Genomic DNA, 18,610 nt, shown 5'->3' on the forward strand with positions numbered 1-18,610 from the left:
CCGGCTCGGCTGCCTGGTTCGGGACGCCATTTTGTTCTGAAACGTGATTAAATTTTATGGCAAAACAAGCACCTCATCTATAGGAGCGGTGAACTAACACTCAGGTGGTTCAGATGCCTCCAGCGAGTCGGCGTTGGTTACGTACCGAAACCAAGAGAGCAGACGTATACAAAACAAATGATGCCACATCAGGTTCATAAAAACATTGTGATAAGTTATTGTGGGTTATCAAATTCTTTATGTAATCAAATTCTGAAAAACTGATCTTGAGCCAGGCTTCGTATCCTAAAGCTAGCTGCTTGGTTTTAAATAAAAACGCATCTTCAGTTTTGTGGGTACATTAAAAAACTTTATTTTAAAAGGATGTTTCTCGTATCACACAGTTTCTTGTATAAATGCACAGGTTGCTCATTTGTTTTCTGGTATTTTTAGCTTTCGCACTTGTGTAAGCAGGAGGTGGAACACGTCTGAGAGACATCCATCTTCTCTCTCATACAATTTTTCTTTTGCCTCTTTTTTCCTGCACAGCTGTTGCTCAAATTTCAAACCCTTTTGTAAGCCTTCGGTTCTTTTACTGTATATATCCCGTTCCCCCCGTCGTCGGATGCGTACCGCCGGTTTAATAAGTCAAGAATCTCCTGATGTGTTGATTGGCAAAAAAACTGTAGAAATGATGCTCGATGTTACAGGCTGGGAAATGATTGGCATGTCTGTTTAGTCATGTGACATGTCATTTAGCATCCTCTATGCAAGATGAATTGCCGTGATGCTGACCGCGTCTGACCTAAGACTTGACCCGATTCGACTAATCAGAAATTTTCTCAAGGATTTTACCATCTGACTGACCTCGCTAAATGTCAATATGCTGTTGCTAGCTGCCGCCTCATTAACACGTGGTTTGCGCCTTGCCTCGGTCTACCTGGTCATGCAAAATTCATAGGACTGTTAATGAGTCCACTAACCCAACTCAGATTATGTGAATTCATCTGGTTTGGTTTCTCAGCTTCTTCTTCCTTCCATCCTTCCTTTCTCTCGACCTGCCTCTTGCTTGCTCTTACTCATATCTGGCACTATTTCAGTATTCCCAATGTATACAGAGTGTCTCTGCGCTTGTCACCGCGAACAGATCCTTACACAGGAGGTTTTGTTAGCAGAAATGCAGCATATATAGTTGTTCGCTGTCTGCTGCAAGCCTGTGTGTGTGTGTGTGTGTGTGTGGGCAGTATGGGTAACTGTGTGTAGATAACATTGGACAGCACTCTTAAATCACGCTCACATTACCATGTGGCTACACGAGGACTTTTGACCCGCCGGACCCCACAATGCAGTAACTCACTACAGATATCGTAAGTGTTGCCCTAGAGCTCGTTTTCTGCTAAACGTTTTTATTTTTTTCTGTAAAGACTTTTTCGAGCTTAATCGTTGTCACGTTACAAATATGAATTAAAGGAGTTCACGTGAGAGTAACTCCATTCTAGACTGTACATTAGATGTAAAATCGTTTGTTACGTAATCAGGAGCTGGCAACTTGGCAGCTTTTCCAATCTCAGATGATATAAAATGTGTTGTTGTGCGGTTCAACAGAGCTACATACTGTATAAGTCATGAGGAACCTTGTGAAGAACCCTGGTGAAGAAACCAGGTCAGAGTTATTGTCCCTGCTGTGGTTGTGGTTAATGGTTTAAGATAAAGTGGGAAATGGTAGTTAGATTTAGAATGAAGATTAGGATTAGATCAGGGATTAGAGTTAGGGTTATGTGTTAAAAGTGAGTTGGGTTTGTGAGCCTGGTTGGAATTTGGGTGGGACTCGTGGTTGGTCTAGGGGCTTAAGGGTTGAGGTTGGTGTTTGGGGTTAGGGTTAGGGTTATGTTGTTCAGAGATTTGCTGTAGAATTTGGAATAAACATTTTGGTTAGGGTTAGGGGTTAGGGTTATGGGTTATGGGTTAGGGTTATGGGTTAGGGTTCATAACTAGGATTAAAGTCACTTGTTAAAAGCGCATAATAAATAAAATGTAATAGAATTAAGTACCGTTATGGTTAATGATTAGGATTGATGTGGAAGTTAGGGTTGAACTAGCAGGTTCAAATGAGATTAAGGTTATGGTTAAAGTTATGGTTTAAGTAGGGTTTAGGGTTGGAATTTGGGGTTTATGCAGGAAGGTTTATAGGGGTTACAGGAAGGTGGTAGTTCAGAGGTTATGATTTATATATGAGATAAATGTAAATTGCTTTGGGTAAGGGCATCTGCCTAATGCCCTAAATGTAAATGGTTAGTAAGGCATTCAGCTTTGGGAGACTGGATTAGATTTGCAGTTGGAGTGGGGGATTAGGCTTTAGAACAGAGACACGATCTGGATAAGTTAGAGTGGGGGGTTAAGTTTTGGGATAGAGACATGATTTAGTTTAAAATCAGAGTCGGGGTTTTAGGCTTTAGGATGAGACAAGATTAAGTTTAAAGGTGCGGTGCACGTTGTTTGAGAAACGCTTCAAAAAAGTTAGTCGGGCCGACAAACAAAACAAACGTGTAGCCAATGAGCAGAAAGGGGAGTGTCTTGTCAATATGCGGCAGAGAGAGGGTTCAGTGCGCATGTGTGACATTAGCCGAAAGCGATTGAAACATTGACATGGAGGATAAAAACGAAAAGTAAAAAAAAAGGCTTACGATAAGGCAAGAAGCAGGAACCGTGTTAATATAGGATCAGCTTTCCAGCGCTGGAGAGAACTGAACGTCGTCTTCCGTGTGAAACGGAGCTAAACCTTTCACGGTACAACACACAGTACTACAAAAACACATTTGTATCACCATAGTGTTACTCATTGTGTTCATTTATTAATAAAAATATCCCCTCGGCCAGCCGCCCCAGCAGGTTCCGCCCATAATAGTTGCCTGGGTTATGTATGTATGTATGAGGCGGAGCTATCAACACAGGGGTGACACCTATTTGTGTTAGGGGCGTGTTTGTTTTGGTGATTTCAAATGTCAACATTCTGTCAACAAACATCGTGCACCGCACCTTTAAAGTTGGAATGGGGGTCAATTTTGGGACAGAGACAGAACGAGGTTTAAAGTTGATATACTTTAGATTAGGCGAGTAGAACACAAAATAAACTACCGTGCAAACCAATCCTCGTAAGAGATCTGCAGAAGTGATCCGAACCGTAATGTAAGAGGACATTTAGGATGTTACACTCTTACTGCTTTTAGACAGTGATGTTTGGGACTCCTTTTATCTTTCAGCCTAATCGAGTCAGGCCAATTTCCTTCCCACTGTGCTGAAGAGTGCACCTGCATGTCATATAATATAACATGACAAATGTAATTAGGGCATAATTAGATCAGCTGACTGTTTGTCTGGAATTAATCTGGCTAAATACACACACAGAGCAGCATTAGAGGGCAGCTGAAAAGAAGACGGCACAACAAACAGGCCACGTTGAGGCTACAAACCCACTCAGTCCTAATGGATTCTCTCGCTCGTCCTCTCATCCATTCAGTGTGAGTCTTAGTTATTATAATTATGTCCGGACATCAAATAAACAGTCTATCGGTTTATTAGCTTATATCTGTTGTGTAACTTTATTAATATACAATTATGTGTTGTTGGAGAGGGTTTAGAGCTGTTATACAAGCTAGATTTGGTGTATTAGGGTTAGACTTAGGGTTGGGCTTGGACTTAGGGCTAGACTTAGAGTTTTAAGACCTCATTCTCTCATTCATTCATTCATTCATCTTCTACCGCTCATCCGAACTACCTCGGGTCACGGGGAGCCTGTGCCTATCTCAGGCGTCATCGGGCATCAAGGCAGGATACACCCTGGACGGAGTGCCAACCTATCACAGGGCACACACACACACACACTCTCATTCACTCACACACTACGGGCAATTTTCCAGAGATGCCAATCAACCTACCATGCATGTCTTTGGACCGGGGGAGGAAACCGGAGTACCCGGAGGAAACCCCCGAGGCACGGGGAGAACATGCAAACTCCACACACACAAGGCGGAGGCGGGAATCGAACCCCCAACCCTGGAGGTGTGAGGCGAATGTGCTAACCACTAAGACACCGTGCCCCAGTTTTAAAACCTGCATGTTTTAATTCCGTTGGCGTCGGTGGGCCTAACGTCCGTTGATTATTACGATTATCATTGCAGTAAAGAAACTTGCTGATATTGCTTCGTTCTAAAAAACTTTTTTTTTTTTTTACGAGGTGTTAATTTGCCATTAAACATCGCTACTGTACATCAGATCTAACAGCCAAATGCTCAGTAGGGATTCCTTTCCGTTGACGGATGGAGTACAAGGGGGCTTGTGAAATACTCAACAGATGGGCTATAGATGGTAATTCCACACCTTACTTATTCATAAAGGATAAGTAAGAGTAGATAAGTGCTGTAAGTAGAGGGTGGGCGATATGTCTTTTTTTTATGTGTGTCATTCATTTTGTTAATTGAGGCTTTAAAAGTTTATTACCCCAGCCTTGCTCGCCGGTTTCTCTTCCTCGTTTTTTCCTCCACGAGTTTATAACCCCGTCCTTGCCACTTATTATGTGGGTGATGGGACTAATACGTTTTCCCATAACGGGTTATACGCCTAGATTTTACGAAAGTGATTTGTGGCGGCGTCAAATTGTTATACCGGTTCGTATGAGTTTTATACCCTGGCGCAGCTCTATTCTGATTGGTCAGAAGTTTTCTATAACAGGAGATATGCAAAAGTGCAAAAGCTTTGTGATTGGCTGATAAGGTTTGCTTTGAAAAGGTGTTTTTTATTTAACATTAGAATTTAACATCAGACCTCGGGAGGAGTCTCTAGATTCAGCGCTTTGTGGCAGTCAAAACGAAACAGTTTGTCGACTGTTTGCTCGAAGTTTTTTTTTTTGCGTTTTAAACCCGTGAGACGGAGGAAAAAAGAGAGAGGCTGGTGATGGAGTGACTCTTTAAAGCTGCTATAGTGTGTAAGGAAGATATTTTCACATAAGTTGATTTTTTTTACATTACAGCAATACTTTGTTAGTTAAAGTTTTGCTCGACTTTAGAGAAATAAAAATGGTAGTGATTATCAGGGCTATTGTTGTTCTCTGTGTAAGTGAATATTCCATTCTATACACTCGTCTTTAGATTCATTCTAATCTCCGGTCGGTTCGTATTTGGTTTATTTTTAGCAACAATTACAGTAAGCCGTTAGTAAAAGCCGGGCGCGGTAATCGTCAACCGTGGCCCTTTATTAACCTCGGGATATTCAGCTGTTTTGTATTCTTCCTCCGATGCTCTGTGATGATGGAAGACCTGTAGTCGATCAGGGTGAAAAACGGAAAAGAGGAAACGCCTGCTCGTAATGCATTTCAAAACGCTCCATCATTTGTATGTGATTTATTATTAATTTTTTTTTTAGCAGTTACTCGGCATGCTCTGGAGACGGCGTCGAGGTCACATGAGGTGAATTACAAAGCCTGAAATGATTCTCAACTTCTGCACATTTTTTTTCCAGCCATATCAAACTCGGAATATTTATCCCAGACCTCGGGATATTAAATTACCTTTTGTAACTTTGTCCTTTTGTCTTAGGTGTAAATGTTAAGATAATAACGGCTCAGCTACTACGAGATAGGTTTCATTAATATAAAGCCATGTATTGTCCCTGTGTCCTTCCATCTATTCTGTCGTTTCCTTTCTGCCTGATTGTGGGCATCTGCTTCGTGTTAGTTTATACCCCGGTGCATCTGCGTCTTATCGTGCATCTCTTATCGTTAATTTCAGAGAGTCCTTTCCTGTAATCCCATTTTCCTGTGGTTCACATGATTCTGGGAGTATGTACTTTTGTTTTAGTGTGAGAGGAAAGAGAAAAAAAAAAATGATGAGAAAGAGAGAGAGAGAGAGAGAGAGAGAGAGAGAGAGAGAATGGCATCTTTTTTTCCAAAAGTACAAATTCCATCATTCTTTGTTTGTAAGATTCCAGTCGATGTTTATTACATCAGTTTCATAATAATATCGACCGTAACAGCACGAAAGCTGACATTTCCAGAAGCGGAGAAGCAGAAAACAGTGAAGCACTAAAAATAGGCCAGAATCAGGTTTCAGAACAAACACGCACGAAACTACAGCATGTGTCGCAGGTCATATAAGTGTTTCTGGCCTCGGTGATCTGTATCGCGCTCTACAACTACAGATTAATATCGAGGCAGTGTGGGAATGCTCGGGGAGGGGGGGGGATAAGACGTAACCCTGCTGTTGATTCATTATTCTCCTAGATCAGCATGAATCCTAGAGTTCATTCATTCACTCATCTTCTACCGCTTATCCGAACTACCTCGGGTCACGGGGAGCCTGTGCCTATCTCAGGCGTCATCGGGCATCAAGGCAGGATACACCCTGGATGGAGTGCCGACCCATCGCAGGGCACACCCACACACTCTCATTCACTCACACACTCACACACTACGGACAATTTTCCAGAGACGCCAATCAACCTACCATGCATGTCTTTGGACCGGGGGAGGAAACCGGAGTACCCGGAGGAAACCCCCGAGGCATGGGGAGAACATGCAAACTCCACACACACAAGGTGGAGGTGGGAATCGAACCCCCAACCCTGGAGGTGTGAGGCGAACGTGCTAACCAATAAGCCACCGTGCCCCCCGAATCCTAGAGTTTTCTTCTGTAATTATGAAGCGGTATGAAGTGAAAAAAAAAAAAAGAAAGCATGTCTTTTAAATAACGGGCATGAATATCCAGTAATAAAAGCGTGTGAGGACAGACCTTGGCAAATTAGTGCTCAATCAGAGAGTTTTATAAGCAATCAGAAATGTGAATGTTCCCTTTTTCATATTCACCTATTCACAGAAATACAAATGAACCTAATTAACAAAATGTCCTGATAGACTATCTCACAACCGGTCATAATGACATCATTATTCCTTATGAGCTTTGCTCTGCTGAAATAGCCACGGTTCAAAATGTGCCCTTTTTAAAATCCAGAGAAGGACACAGTTCGGTGATCACAAAAGTGACTGAGGTGGGATGGTGGGATTGTAAGCGTTAGTCACTAAAGCAATCACACCGAACATAAAGTCTTAATATCCGAGTGTTTGTACGAGACAGATGAGTACAAATCGAGCTGTAGGCGTTATGGTATATAAGTCGTTCACGGATGTAATAAAGAATGTTGGGAACTCAATTTCCTACCTTGCTGAAATCCATAAGATGGCAGTTTTGAGTAGATAAAGATAATATTATAGGGCTGAAAAAAACACGAAGGCGTGAGGATTTAGCTCGCCACGCATGATTGACTCTCTGAGGAAAGGAACACATGCAGGAAGGAGTTTGGAGTAAAAAGAGATAAGGCTGAGATATCATTTTATCTGCCGTCACGTTTATAATGCTGCTTTGGCTTTTTCCGTCCCTTCGCGCTTATCCTTTCATCGCAGCCGTATGGATTTTGAGGTTTCGGAGATATGATATAATTAGAACAGACAAAGAAGGTCTGATCGTAAGGTATATGCTATGAATCAAGGCCATTGTGTTAACCTTAACCTCTGCCGTTCAAAACGTTTCCCCGTTCTGTTCCTGAATCCTTTCAGTTTCAGTGTGAAAAACTGCTACAGATGTAAAAGTGTTAGTGATCTCCTCACAGCATGTTGAGGCGTGGGATTTTACAGACAGAGGTCTTGCCTGGTTCTTATGCTTATTGAAATGATTGTATAGCAGAGATAATAATAAGCCACTTCTTCAGAAATCCAGCAAGGTAAAAAGCTTTGACCCTTTTTTTTTTCTCTCCTCTTTCTGAAATCAGCGCTTTTAAAACCGCATCGCTCGCTCGAGGACGGGCCGTACAAAAGGCATTGTGTTTCCTCGGGCACGGCTGAACAATACTTTTCTACAACAAAGCCAAGATAGCAGTTTAGTGTGCTGGATCGAAGGATGGAAACGACGACAGCTGAACCCTTCAAAGCCGTTCTGCGCTAAACAACGATTGAGCCGTCGCTTCCCTCGAAACCGCTACCTGCAACGAAAACCGCTACTCCGTCGAAATGATTGACAGCTAAGGCCCAGGACGCAAAGCAGAGTAGATATTACCCAAGGTTGAGGAATAAGAAAGCGCCAGTCGAACCGACATGATATCTTTCAGGGTGCTTTTGGTTGTGGAGCTCGGCAGGGAAAAGCGCAGCGCGAAAGCACGCAGCCCCGGCGTATTATTTACTTTGAGCATGGCTGTAGCTGTCAGAGTTCATTTCTCAACCGCTGTTTATTTCCGAGCCGTGAAGCCGAGAGGGCGTTCTGCTAGCGCCCGTCTCCATCATTCTCACTCACTGAGAAGCATCCAGTGCAGCCATGTTGCTTCAGCAGGGCACAAACTTAAAAAAGCAACAAAACAATATGCTATCAAACACTATGACTATTCAACACCTGGGTCAAAATATATTTCACGCCAGAATACTATTACAATGTGAATATTATAATAGGAATTTCATGTTCATTATCCCAATGTTTGCACTGCTTTTACTCTCCTGGACTGAAATCTACATCTACACTGTGAGCTCCTTCATTTAGGAAGACGTGCCTCGACTCGTCTGGTGACTTTTATTTCAGTGAACATGATGTGAATCCCAGCAGTAGGATCTATGACATGTTTTTTTTTTTTTGTATTGACAGGATTACCTCAGGGTCATACCTGAGCACTGGATGGTTCACCCTTATCTTAGCCATGGACATATGCAAGGAGATCCGTGTGTATGGGATGATCAACGACACCTACTGCAAGTGAGTTTGATATTTAACCTTCACCTAAACCTACATACAAATGAATTTGTCCATCGTTACGACCTGTTTTTATGTCATCCTGTCACTGAAATACTAATAGTTTTGTAAACAACGATACTTGCAGCCAAGGACACAACAAATTCCACAAAGCTCTGCACCAAGATCCAACTCTTCTTCTGTACAATCATATTTTGCCTACTTATTAGAGCCATAGTGCTTTTACTCCAGACATTTACACCAAAGGTTGGCATTAAGGTCCAAACAGGTATTAAAGGTCTTGTAGGTTTGCTTGTGTTTGAGATACTGACCTAGATACTGAACAACAGGTCTAGACCACTGCTTTTAAGTGTTAAGTATTTAATTGAGAAATATTGGTCCACGAGCTGCTTAGTGGTTAGCATGTTCGCCTCACACCTCCAGGGTTGGGGGTTCGATTCCCGATTCGATTCTCCCCGTGCCTCAGGGGTTTCCTCCGGGTACTCCGGTTTTCTCCCCCGGTCCAAAGACATGCATGGTAGGTTGATTGGCATCTCTGGATAAATTGTCCGTAGTGTGTGATTGCGTGAGTGAATGAGAGTGTGTGTGTGCCCTGCGATGGGTTGGCACTCCGTCCAGGGTGTATCCTGCCTTGATGCCCGATGACGCCTGAGATAGTTCGGATAAGCGGTAGAAAATGAGTGAGTGAGTGAGTGAATGTGAGTGAGTGTGTGAGTGAGTGAATGAGAGTGAGTGAGTGAGTGAGTGAGTGTGAGTGAGTGAGTGTGAGTGAGTGAGTGAGTGTGATTGAATGAGAGTGAGTGAGTGAGTGAGTGAGTGTGAGTGAGTGAGTGTGAGTGAGTGAGTGAGTGAGTGTGAGTGAGTGAGTGAGTGTGAGTGAGTGAGTGTGAGTGAGTGAATGAGAGTGAGTGAGTGAGTGAGTGAGTGTGAGTGAGAGTGAGTGAGTGAGTGAGTGAGTGAGTGTGAGTGAGTGAATGAGAGTGAGTGAGTGAGTGAGTGTGAGTGAGAGTGAGTGAGTGAGTGAGTGAGTGAGTGTGAGTGAGTGAGTGTGAGTGAGAGTGAGTGAGTGAGTGAGTGAGTGAGTGAGTGTGAGTGAGTGAGTGAGTGTGATTGAATGAGAGTGAGTGAGTGAGTGAGTGAGTGAGTGTGAGTGAGTGAGTGTGAGTGAGTGAGTGTGAGTGAGTGAATGAGAGTGAGTGAGTGAGTGAGTGTGAGTGAGAGTGAGTGAGTGAGTGAGTGAGTGTGAGTGTGAGTGAGTGAGTGTGAGTGAGAGTGAGTGAGTGAGTGAGTGAGTGAGTGTGAGTGAGTGAGTGAGTGTGATTGAATGAGAGTGAGTGAGTGAGTGAGTGAGTGAGTGTGAGTGAGTGAGTGAGTGTGAGTGAGTGAGTGAGTGAGAGTGAGTGAGTGTGAGTGAGTGAGTGAGTGAGTGAGTGAGTGTGAGTGAGTGAGTGAGTGAGTGAGTGAGTGAGTGAGTGAGTGAGTGAGTGAGTGAGTGAGTGAGTGAGTGAGTGAGTGAGTGAGTGAGTGAGTGTGAGTGAGTGAGTGAGTGAGTGAGTGAGTGTGAGTGAGTGAGTGAGTGAGTGAGTGAGTGAGTGAGTGAGTGGTCCTCGAGCACGGTTAGGGTTCAGTTTCAAAGAGAAACATGGCTAACTAAGAGACGCCTCTGTTTCAGGCAAACTTCACCCATGCAGAGCTTGAGTCAATAGTCGTGTGTTCACACCCATATGATTGGTTTGTATACTTTCAGCACTGTAAACAGTTCAGAACTCATGAAACAACAAGACTAACAGAACTGAAGACTAAAACCTGAAGGAAACAGGAAGATTATTCCCCAAATGAGACCAGATCTGAGAACTTTCAGTTCGTGTCATAAAGATACTTGACTTAGCATGAAGGTACCATTTACGCAGATATTAAAGCAACACTGAGTCAATATTTATTTTCCATGAATCCAGGAAGAGCAGGGTTTATTTTCTACACTGTTAGCCCATAGCGCGTTCCCCTGTTGCCCATTCCGGAGGAGTTATATTTCCTGCTCCTACATCTGTTTACTGCCATATGCTGTATGTATAATGCCAAAGTCTCTGACCCAGTTATGTCTAGTGATATAAAATCAATCTTATTTTACCATCATATTACCGCTGATTTAACAAGCTGTCTTGCTTCAGCCGATCCTGTTAGGCACTAGAGCGGCTTCGTAATTCCCAGTCCGGTTGTCTTGTCGCTCTCTGTGAACTACTCAAGGTCTGAATTGCCTTAAAGGCGATGTGCTTAGTACTGTATATATGTAAATAGCCATCTATTATGTATTTTCCACCTGCTCCAAAACAACGAGCCAATTTCAGTTTATGGCTAATTTCATCTCCGGCTGCAAAGTGGAGGAACGGCGGTCTGCGGCGGAAGCCATTTCCATTTCCTTATGAGACAGCGCCGGAGGAAGGCATCTGTTTTAAAATGATCTGCCCGGCTGTCGTAGCAATTGACCCCAAATGGTTTTACGGTAATTGAAATCCAACAGGTTCTTCAGGGTGGTGCAGTGGGAGTGAGATTGGAATCATTTCTAACTTTGCACAATCTGGCATGCTTGCCAAGGTGAACCAGAAAAAAAAAGTGAAAGAGAAGCAGAACTCTGACAGGAGAGTTTAATACTGAGGCTTTATTCCAGTAAACAAGGTTCCAGTTCCGTAGAAACTTTCCCTTCGTCCTCAGATTTGTTTCGTTTCACATTGGAGCTGTGAGGCTAACGGGAATCTGTCTTACTTAAACAATAGCTTTAACACCTAATATAATTTGAGATTTTGGTTAAGAATAAGAATTCTTAGCTCAAGGTAAAGCCTCGCACCTCACAGCTTGATCAGGAGTCGAGGGTACAGAGTCTCTGGTGTTCCATTTGTTCTCCTATTGTCCGTGTGGGTTCTCCAATTTCCTACCACACTCATTAGGATAAGCGCATTGGCCACTCTAAACTTCCCCTAGACGTGATTGAGCATGTGATGGACTTGTGTCTAGTACAGGGTGCCCACATGCCTTGTGCCAAGTGTTCCCAGGATACAGCCCTATCATCAGGATAAAGATCTTGTTTCTCCTGGAACGTCTATCTTCTACTTTTATATATATATATATCGTCGCTGTCAGGCGGAATCCTCGTATCTCCAAAACCGTTATTTTTCAGGAAATTAAAAAAACGTCGTACCTTATCTGCAGTGCACAGGGTTTAGTCCGCGTTGCAGTGGATTGTCTTGCGCTAAATTCCTGTCCTCAGACGAGCACCAGAACTAGCGGGGGTCAAGATTTTTTTTTCTTTGAGCCCAGTGTTTTGAAGACATTTACCTCAGAAGACGTGTTGATTCGTTGCGACTCTTCTTGAGGAGAAATATGCCGTGAAGCTCTCCCGCGGAGTGAGGAAGAGGTGGACAGTTGAAGTGTCCAATGGAGTTCAAGGAGTATTTTCAAGACTTTAGATTAGTTAATAACTTGTAAAATAACAGACCCACGTGGGGACTGACCAATAGCATCGATATGTGAAAAAATATGAAATTGACCAAATTTGGACATACGAGGTTTCCGCCCGACAGTGACGATATATATATAAGAGTTAAATCTTAGTGCTTAGATTCTCAAAGGTTTACAACATCATGTGTGACATAAGGTAAGAACAATCACAATCTTTTTTATTTCCGTTCTTGCTCTCAGATCTGATGGCTACAGGAAAGTGCCGTATCACTACTACGAAGTCGGAAGCCGTGACGAGTGTGCCGAGTACGTCCTGCACGAGAGCGCCCCTTATGGCGGCCACCGCTTCATTACAGAGAAGACCGTTTTTGGAAAGTGGGCCAAGGTTCACCCTATCAAGTTTTTCCACCCCGAATGGCAGCTGTCATGACCAAAGCAGGCCTATAGATTGTCTCAAACAATGAGGCCTGATTGGTCCAAAAACACTCCATGTCTTAATGCACAAACGAACAAGTGGCCATGAACAGCCCGAAACAATCGTCTCAACCCGTCCTGATTACACACCGATTACAGCGTGGATCTGAAGGGTCATAATAGGAAGGAAGAGAGACGCTCGGATGTTTGGGACGCTGCATGTTTTTATGAACAACAGAACAATTCCATAGCAGGAGTAACAAATCACATCACGTGTGTAAGGACAGAATGTAGCCAGAGACAAAGGGTCATATTTACTAATGTTTTACACTTTTTATTTATTGCATACACATGTACAGCAGAAGTTCTTCAACTTTTCCCACGAGTACGTTTTGGAGCTGTCACTACTCCGAAACCCTCATAAAGGGAACTCAGTTTGTTCTGTTACCCCTGGACAGCCTTCGTACCCCATTGTTTTACAACAAATGAACATGTTCGAGATAATGAGCAACAGTTTATCAGGCCTAGACATGGTGCCGTTAACAGACCTCACATACACCTCACATACTTCCATTAAAATCACTTTTCATCTTAATCACTCTGATGACCCCAATGGACCATGCTGGAGTCTTCAGGTTAGGAACCCCTGATTCATAGGAATATCCATTCCAGAGGGTTGTTGTAATTAAACTATTTATACAGGTTCATCAACGCAAATTTGCCTCCCCCAGCATACAGGGGTCAACCAGTCATCTTTAAAAAGGGTTCCTAAGGGTTCCTTAACAGTGCTTTGGATAGAAACCCTTAGCTTTCCTTCAGAAATAATAAAAAAAGAAATTTACTCCTCAACACCTCATCAGAGCCGTGTTCACACTGCAAGTCTTAATGCTCAATTCGGATATTTTGCTCAGAGCTGATTTTTTCTGTTTGGCTGTTCACATTACCTTTTAAAATGTGGCCTATATCAGATACCAGTGTGAACTGTTTGCTGTTTCGAACCGACCTGCATGCGCAAACAAACAATAACAATGACGTCACACGCAGCACGCCAAAGTTGCGCTAAAGTTGGCGAGGTTATGGAGGAAGTAAGTGTGTTCGCTTTTCTTTCTAAATGTTTGTGTAATGGCAGCACAGAGACGCAGCGTTTTGAAAATTTTCAGATGTCGAGGGCGACTTTTGATTATTTGATCCATTTTGTAGGCGTAGTCACGTTTGTGTGCGAACTCGCCGGCGCATAATTGTGACGAATGTCGATGTAGATTGTCGTAAAAGTCGCATCAAATCCGCCTCGGTTATTCACACTGCGGCCACATTGGAAAAAATCAGATTTGGGTCTGATTCAGGACCACATATGGAAGTGGTCTGAATCTGATTTGAAAAAAATCAGATCTGGGATAGATTTGAGTGTTCACACTACTCCTGAAGAAGTCTGACCTGGTCACTTGACCCCAAAAAAATCAGATTTGGGTCACTTTTACCTGCAGTGTGAACGTGGCCCAGGTTCCTCTTAGTAAATATGGCCCAAAGGATCGCTTGTCATTGGACGACTAACCCTTAGGGGCTGTACGAAGGTAGTGAGTGGAATATGTTTATTTGACTGGGTGTATTTTAGGTGTATGTTATTTATTTTGCTGGACTTCCTTTTCGTTCAAAATCAGCCAGTCACATGCTTTTTTTTTTTTTTTTTTTTTTTAAATAAATTTATTTATTTATTGGATCCATTACCCGGAATTGAACGACAGTCTGTTTTGATTTGAAGAATTTTTGTCTCTTTTTATCCACTGTGAAGGAAAGATGTCTGATGTGTACATCCTCATAATCTGTACTCCAGAATTCTCCCAATCCCTACAGAGCTCTTTCTTGTTAAACCTCAAGGCTAACGGTTATCTGCTGTAGCTTCACGCTAAACCCTGCGGCCCTGTACGTGAAGATTTCGCTTGTGTTTTTGAAATAACTACATTTAAAAAAAAAAAACACAGCCTGAGCTCGTAAACCGAATCTGTCACAGTGTCACCGTGACTCAACACTCCACCGCCGCAAACTGTGCCGCCGCACGAAGGCAGAACAGCGTTAATTGAAGTACCGGGTTGAGGCTGGAATGAAAGTAAAGAGCTTACCAAAGGATGGATGTTTTCTTTTTTTTTTTTTTTTTTTTTTTTGCCCTTTTTGTCTGAGCAAAAAGGCGAGACAGGAAATTTGAATTCTTTATGTCAGGATCGTTATCATAATGAAATTTCTTTCGCGTTCGTGCCGGCTCGTTCTGTAATTTGTATTTTTTTTTTTCTATTGATACTTTTTGGATTTAAAATGAACAAAGCTCCTAAAAAAAAAAATAGATATTTCTGTCTCCTATAGATATTTGCATCGAAGCCCGTAGCTCAGTGCTGTTTAATAAACAGAGTGAAACTAAAGTAAAGGGCTGAAGTTCAGCTGTGAATACGTTCCTCATCTGATATCCGAATCCAGATCAAACACAATATTATCAGCTCAACCTACCTTACAGAATGCTCTGTAGGGCTCTAATTACTGACTGTAGCCCATCTGTTGCGGCGCACAATGTTTTGGCCCCCCTTCTAACCTGTCTATAGATGGAAAGGCAACACCGCAGGAACAGATGTTATTTGGTTGGTGGTTTCATTCTCAGCACAGCAGTGACTCAGTGTGCGTAAGTGTGCGTGTGCTTGTGTGTGTGCGGGTGCATGTCGGTACGAGTGTACGAGGAAATCACGCCTTCAGAAATCATGACCAGGAATGGACGCTGGTGGGGACTTGAGCTAAAGCTGTAGGATTGTTTTATTCAGTCCTACTCTGGCTCGCTCCTGGAGGAATTCTGTTCAATCCCTCTTTGGGAATTTTGTCCATTCCAACAAGACCTGGCTAGAATTCCCACCTCTCCCCAAAGACATTCAGGCGAATCACACCCATCCTACACACATATAGTAGGAATTGTGTTCATCTGCTCCGTTTCTATAGGAATTCCATCTGAATCCTAAAAGAATTCGAACCCATCTCACATCCTCACATAGGAATTCTGAGCAATCCCAAATGAATTCTACCTAATCCTTGCCACTCCCATAGGAACCCTGATCAGCCCTGTTTGCATTACCGTTCATTTACACCACTATGACCCTGACCAGGATAAAGCATGTAATGAAGATGGATGGATGGATGGATGGATGGATGAGTTATTTGATAGATGTATGAATGAATGAATGAATGAACGAATGAATGAATTGATGGTTGGATGGATTGATGTATAAATCGGTGGATGGATGTGTGGCTGAATGAATGAACTGATGGATAAATTGATGAATGTATGAATAAACGAATGAATGAATTGTTAAATGAATGAAAGAATGGATGGATGGATGGATGGAATGCACTGCATGTGCAGCATGTTCCTATATTGTTGAACGTGGCATTCGTATCTCTCTACCACACACATCACCAATCAGATGTTTCACCCCGCTATCATGAAGCAGTTCTTCTTGGCCCTCAGGTGCAGTTGTGTATTATTAGTCCCTTATATTCTCTCAGAAGTCTATGTCATGTTTACCCACGATGCCTTTTAACACCATCACAGGGTGTGTTCAGCACATACGCCCACGTGTGTGTGTGTGTGTGTGTGTGTGTGTGTGTGAATGTTCACACGATTCAGAGCTCGTCCCTGGTTTTAATCTTATTATCTCAAGTGCTTTTATTGTATGTTTGAAGTTTGTGTTTGGAAATGTTTGCTTTCATGTATCGAGTGTTTTCTTTTCTTTCTTTTTCTTTACTTTCCAAATGCAGGATTTTAAAGAAATGTGTAGCAGTAGAACTAGAATTAGATTGTTAACACTCCCAAAAACGATTAATTAACTAAAGCAAATCCAGAATCATTTTTTTTTCCATTGAAAACAAATTTTTATTATTTACTTTACTTTATGTTATGTAATGAATTCTGGAACTAAGCACCACTTTTTTTTTTTTTTTTTTCTTCCAAGAAAAAATCCAGCATTTTGGACACAGTGTGTTTTATTTTGTTGATAATGATATACTAAAGTTTCACACGTGTTTAAGAATTGGTTTCTATAGTAACACTAGAGATAAAAGTAGAAGAAAAAAAAAAAAAAAAAAGCTTTGTTATGATAATCGTTCCGGCTTCTCTGACATCTTTCTGTGTGCGCGGAATTTCTTTCTGAACTGTAATTTTCTACCAATCGGTTGCGTTTTTTTTTTCTCTCGATATTTTGTGTCTTCATTGTGTGTGTGTGTGTGTGTGTGTGTGTGTGTTTTCTGCAAAGAAATGCTAAAATCTGTCAGTGTGTAATTTATATATCTGTCAGTAATAATAAACTGATTCACTGATTGTTTGGTAATTTGTCCTTTTTTTTTACTTTTTCGTCTAAAAAAAAAAACGTATTTAATTTTATCACTCCCTTTTCCCTTTAACATTAAGTTTACCTTATTTTTCTTAGCAAAGCATAAACTTTATTACAGTAACATTCCTAAAATGGCATTTTTCTTACGTTTTATAAGACTATAACCGTATTTCGACGTCCTCGGTAACCCACCACACCCTCGTCCACAACCGGCTTTTGTTACTGGAGCTTGTGATTTCCAGCGTTTTCGCCAGTGACCTCAACAATCACGATCAATGTGCTCTCTTGTGTTTGCTCAGAATCTGATGCGAGATGAAAAGCTCTTGTTTCATCCGTTTGGAAAGTGGTTTCAAGGCTGAAATTTATTTATTTATTTATTTATTTATCTATTTGTTTTCAGATCTGTGGGCTACAGCCTTCCCGATCGCCACTAAAAACTCAAACCTTTAATCTTTGAACATCCCGTATTTATTCAATCTTAAACACCTTGTTATTACATCATAACACCTGAGAACGCCTTATTTCACCCGATGAACCGTTAAAGGAGTCTCCGGTGTCAGCGTTTTGTAAACGTCAAGACGTTTTAGGACACAGCGATGTCTTCAGGATGGATTTCTTTTCTCTCTCGGTATCGTACTTTTAACTACAAGAGACGACTGATTGCAGCTGTTTAGGTTATACAATTAAATGTAAGTATAAAAATATAAGGATCACACTCCTCAGCCTCCCCGGAAAAGTCTATGCCAGGGTACTGGAGAGGAGAATTCGGCCGATAGTCGAACCTCGGATTCAGGAGGAACAATGCGGGTTTCGTCCCGGTCGTGGAACACTGGACCATCTCTATACCCTCGCCAGGTTGCTGGAGGGTTCATGGGAGTTTGCCCAACCAATCCACATGTGCTTTGTGGATCTGGAGAAGGCATTCGACTGTGTCCCTCGTGGTGACCTGTGGGGGGTGCTCTGGGAGTATGGGGTCCGGGGCCCTCTGCTAGGGGCTGTCCGGCCCCTATATGACCAGAGCAGGAGTTTGGTTCGCATTGTAGATTGTCTTTTCGCATTGTAGATTGCATTGTCTGTAAGTCAGACTTGTTCCCGGTGCATGTTGGACTCCGGCAGGGCTGCCCTTTGTCACCGGTCCTGTTCATTATCTATATGGACAGGATTTCTAGGCGCAGTCGGGGGCCGGAGGGAGTCCGGTTTGGGGACCACAGGATTTCGTCTATGCTTTTTGCAGATGATGTTGTCCTGTTGGCTTCCTCAAATCAGGACCGACAGGCGGATCGGTGCATCTTCTGCAGTGATGTGGTCGATATACCGGTCTGTTGTGGTGAAGAAAGAGCTGAGCCGTATTGCGAAGCTCTCTATTTACCAGTCGATCTACGTTCCTACCCTCACCTATGATCATGAGCTTTGGGTCATGACCGAAAGGACAAGATCCCGGATACAGGCGGCCAAAATGAGTTTCCTCCGCAGGGTGGCTGGGCGCTCCCTTAGAGACAGGGTGAGGAGCTCGGTCACCCGGGAGGAGCTCAGAGTAGAGCCGCTGCTCCTCCACATCGAGAGGAGTCAGCTAAGGTGGCTCGGGCATCTGTTCCGGATGCCTCCTGGATGCCTCCCTGGGGA

At 42.7% G+C, this 18,610-nt stretch overlaps 1 protein-coding gene across 1 annotated transcript in view; it reads left to right on the forward strand.

The window, feature by feature from the left end:
• The window catches only part of st6galnac3 (ST6 (alpha-N-acetyl-neuraminyl-2,3-beta-galactosyl-1,3)-N-acetylgalactosaminide alpha-2,6-sialyltransferase 3), a 35,540-nt gene extending 18,622 nt beyond the window's left edge, over positions 1-16,918 (forward strand). Inside the window, exons 4-5 of the mRNA XM_060873822.1 lie at positions 8,655-8,762; positions 12,453-16,918. Of these exons, the coding sequence (XP_060729805.1) occupies positions 8,655-8,762; positions 12,453-12,642 (298 nt within the window). The 3' untranslated portion in view covers positions 12,643-16,918. The remainder of the gene's footprint in view (positions 1-8,654; positions 8,763-12,452) is intronic.
• The last annotated feature ends 1,692 nt before the right edge of the window (positions 16,919-18,610 follow it).

Source organism: Tachysurus vachellii, chromosome 7, assembly GCF_030014155.1.
Source record: "Tachysurus vachellii isolate PV-2020 chromosome 7, HZAU_Pvac_v1, whole genome shotgun sequence".
NCBI classification, from domain to species: domain Eukaryota; kingdom Metazoa; phylum Chordata; class Actinopteri; order Siluriformes; family Bagridae; genus Tachysurus; species Tachysurus vachellii.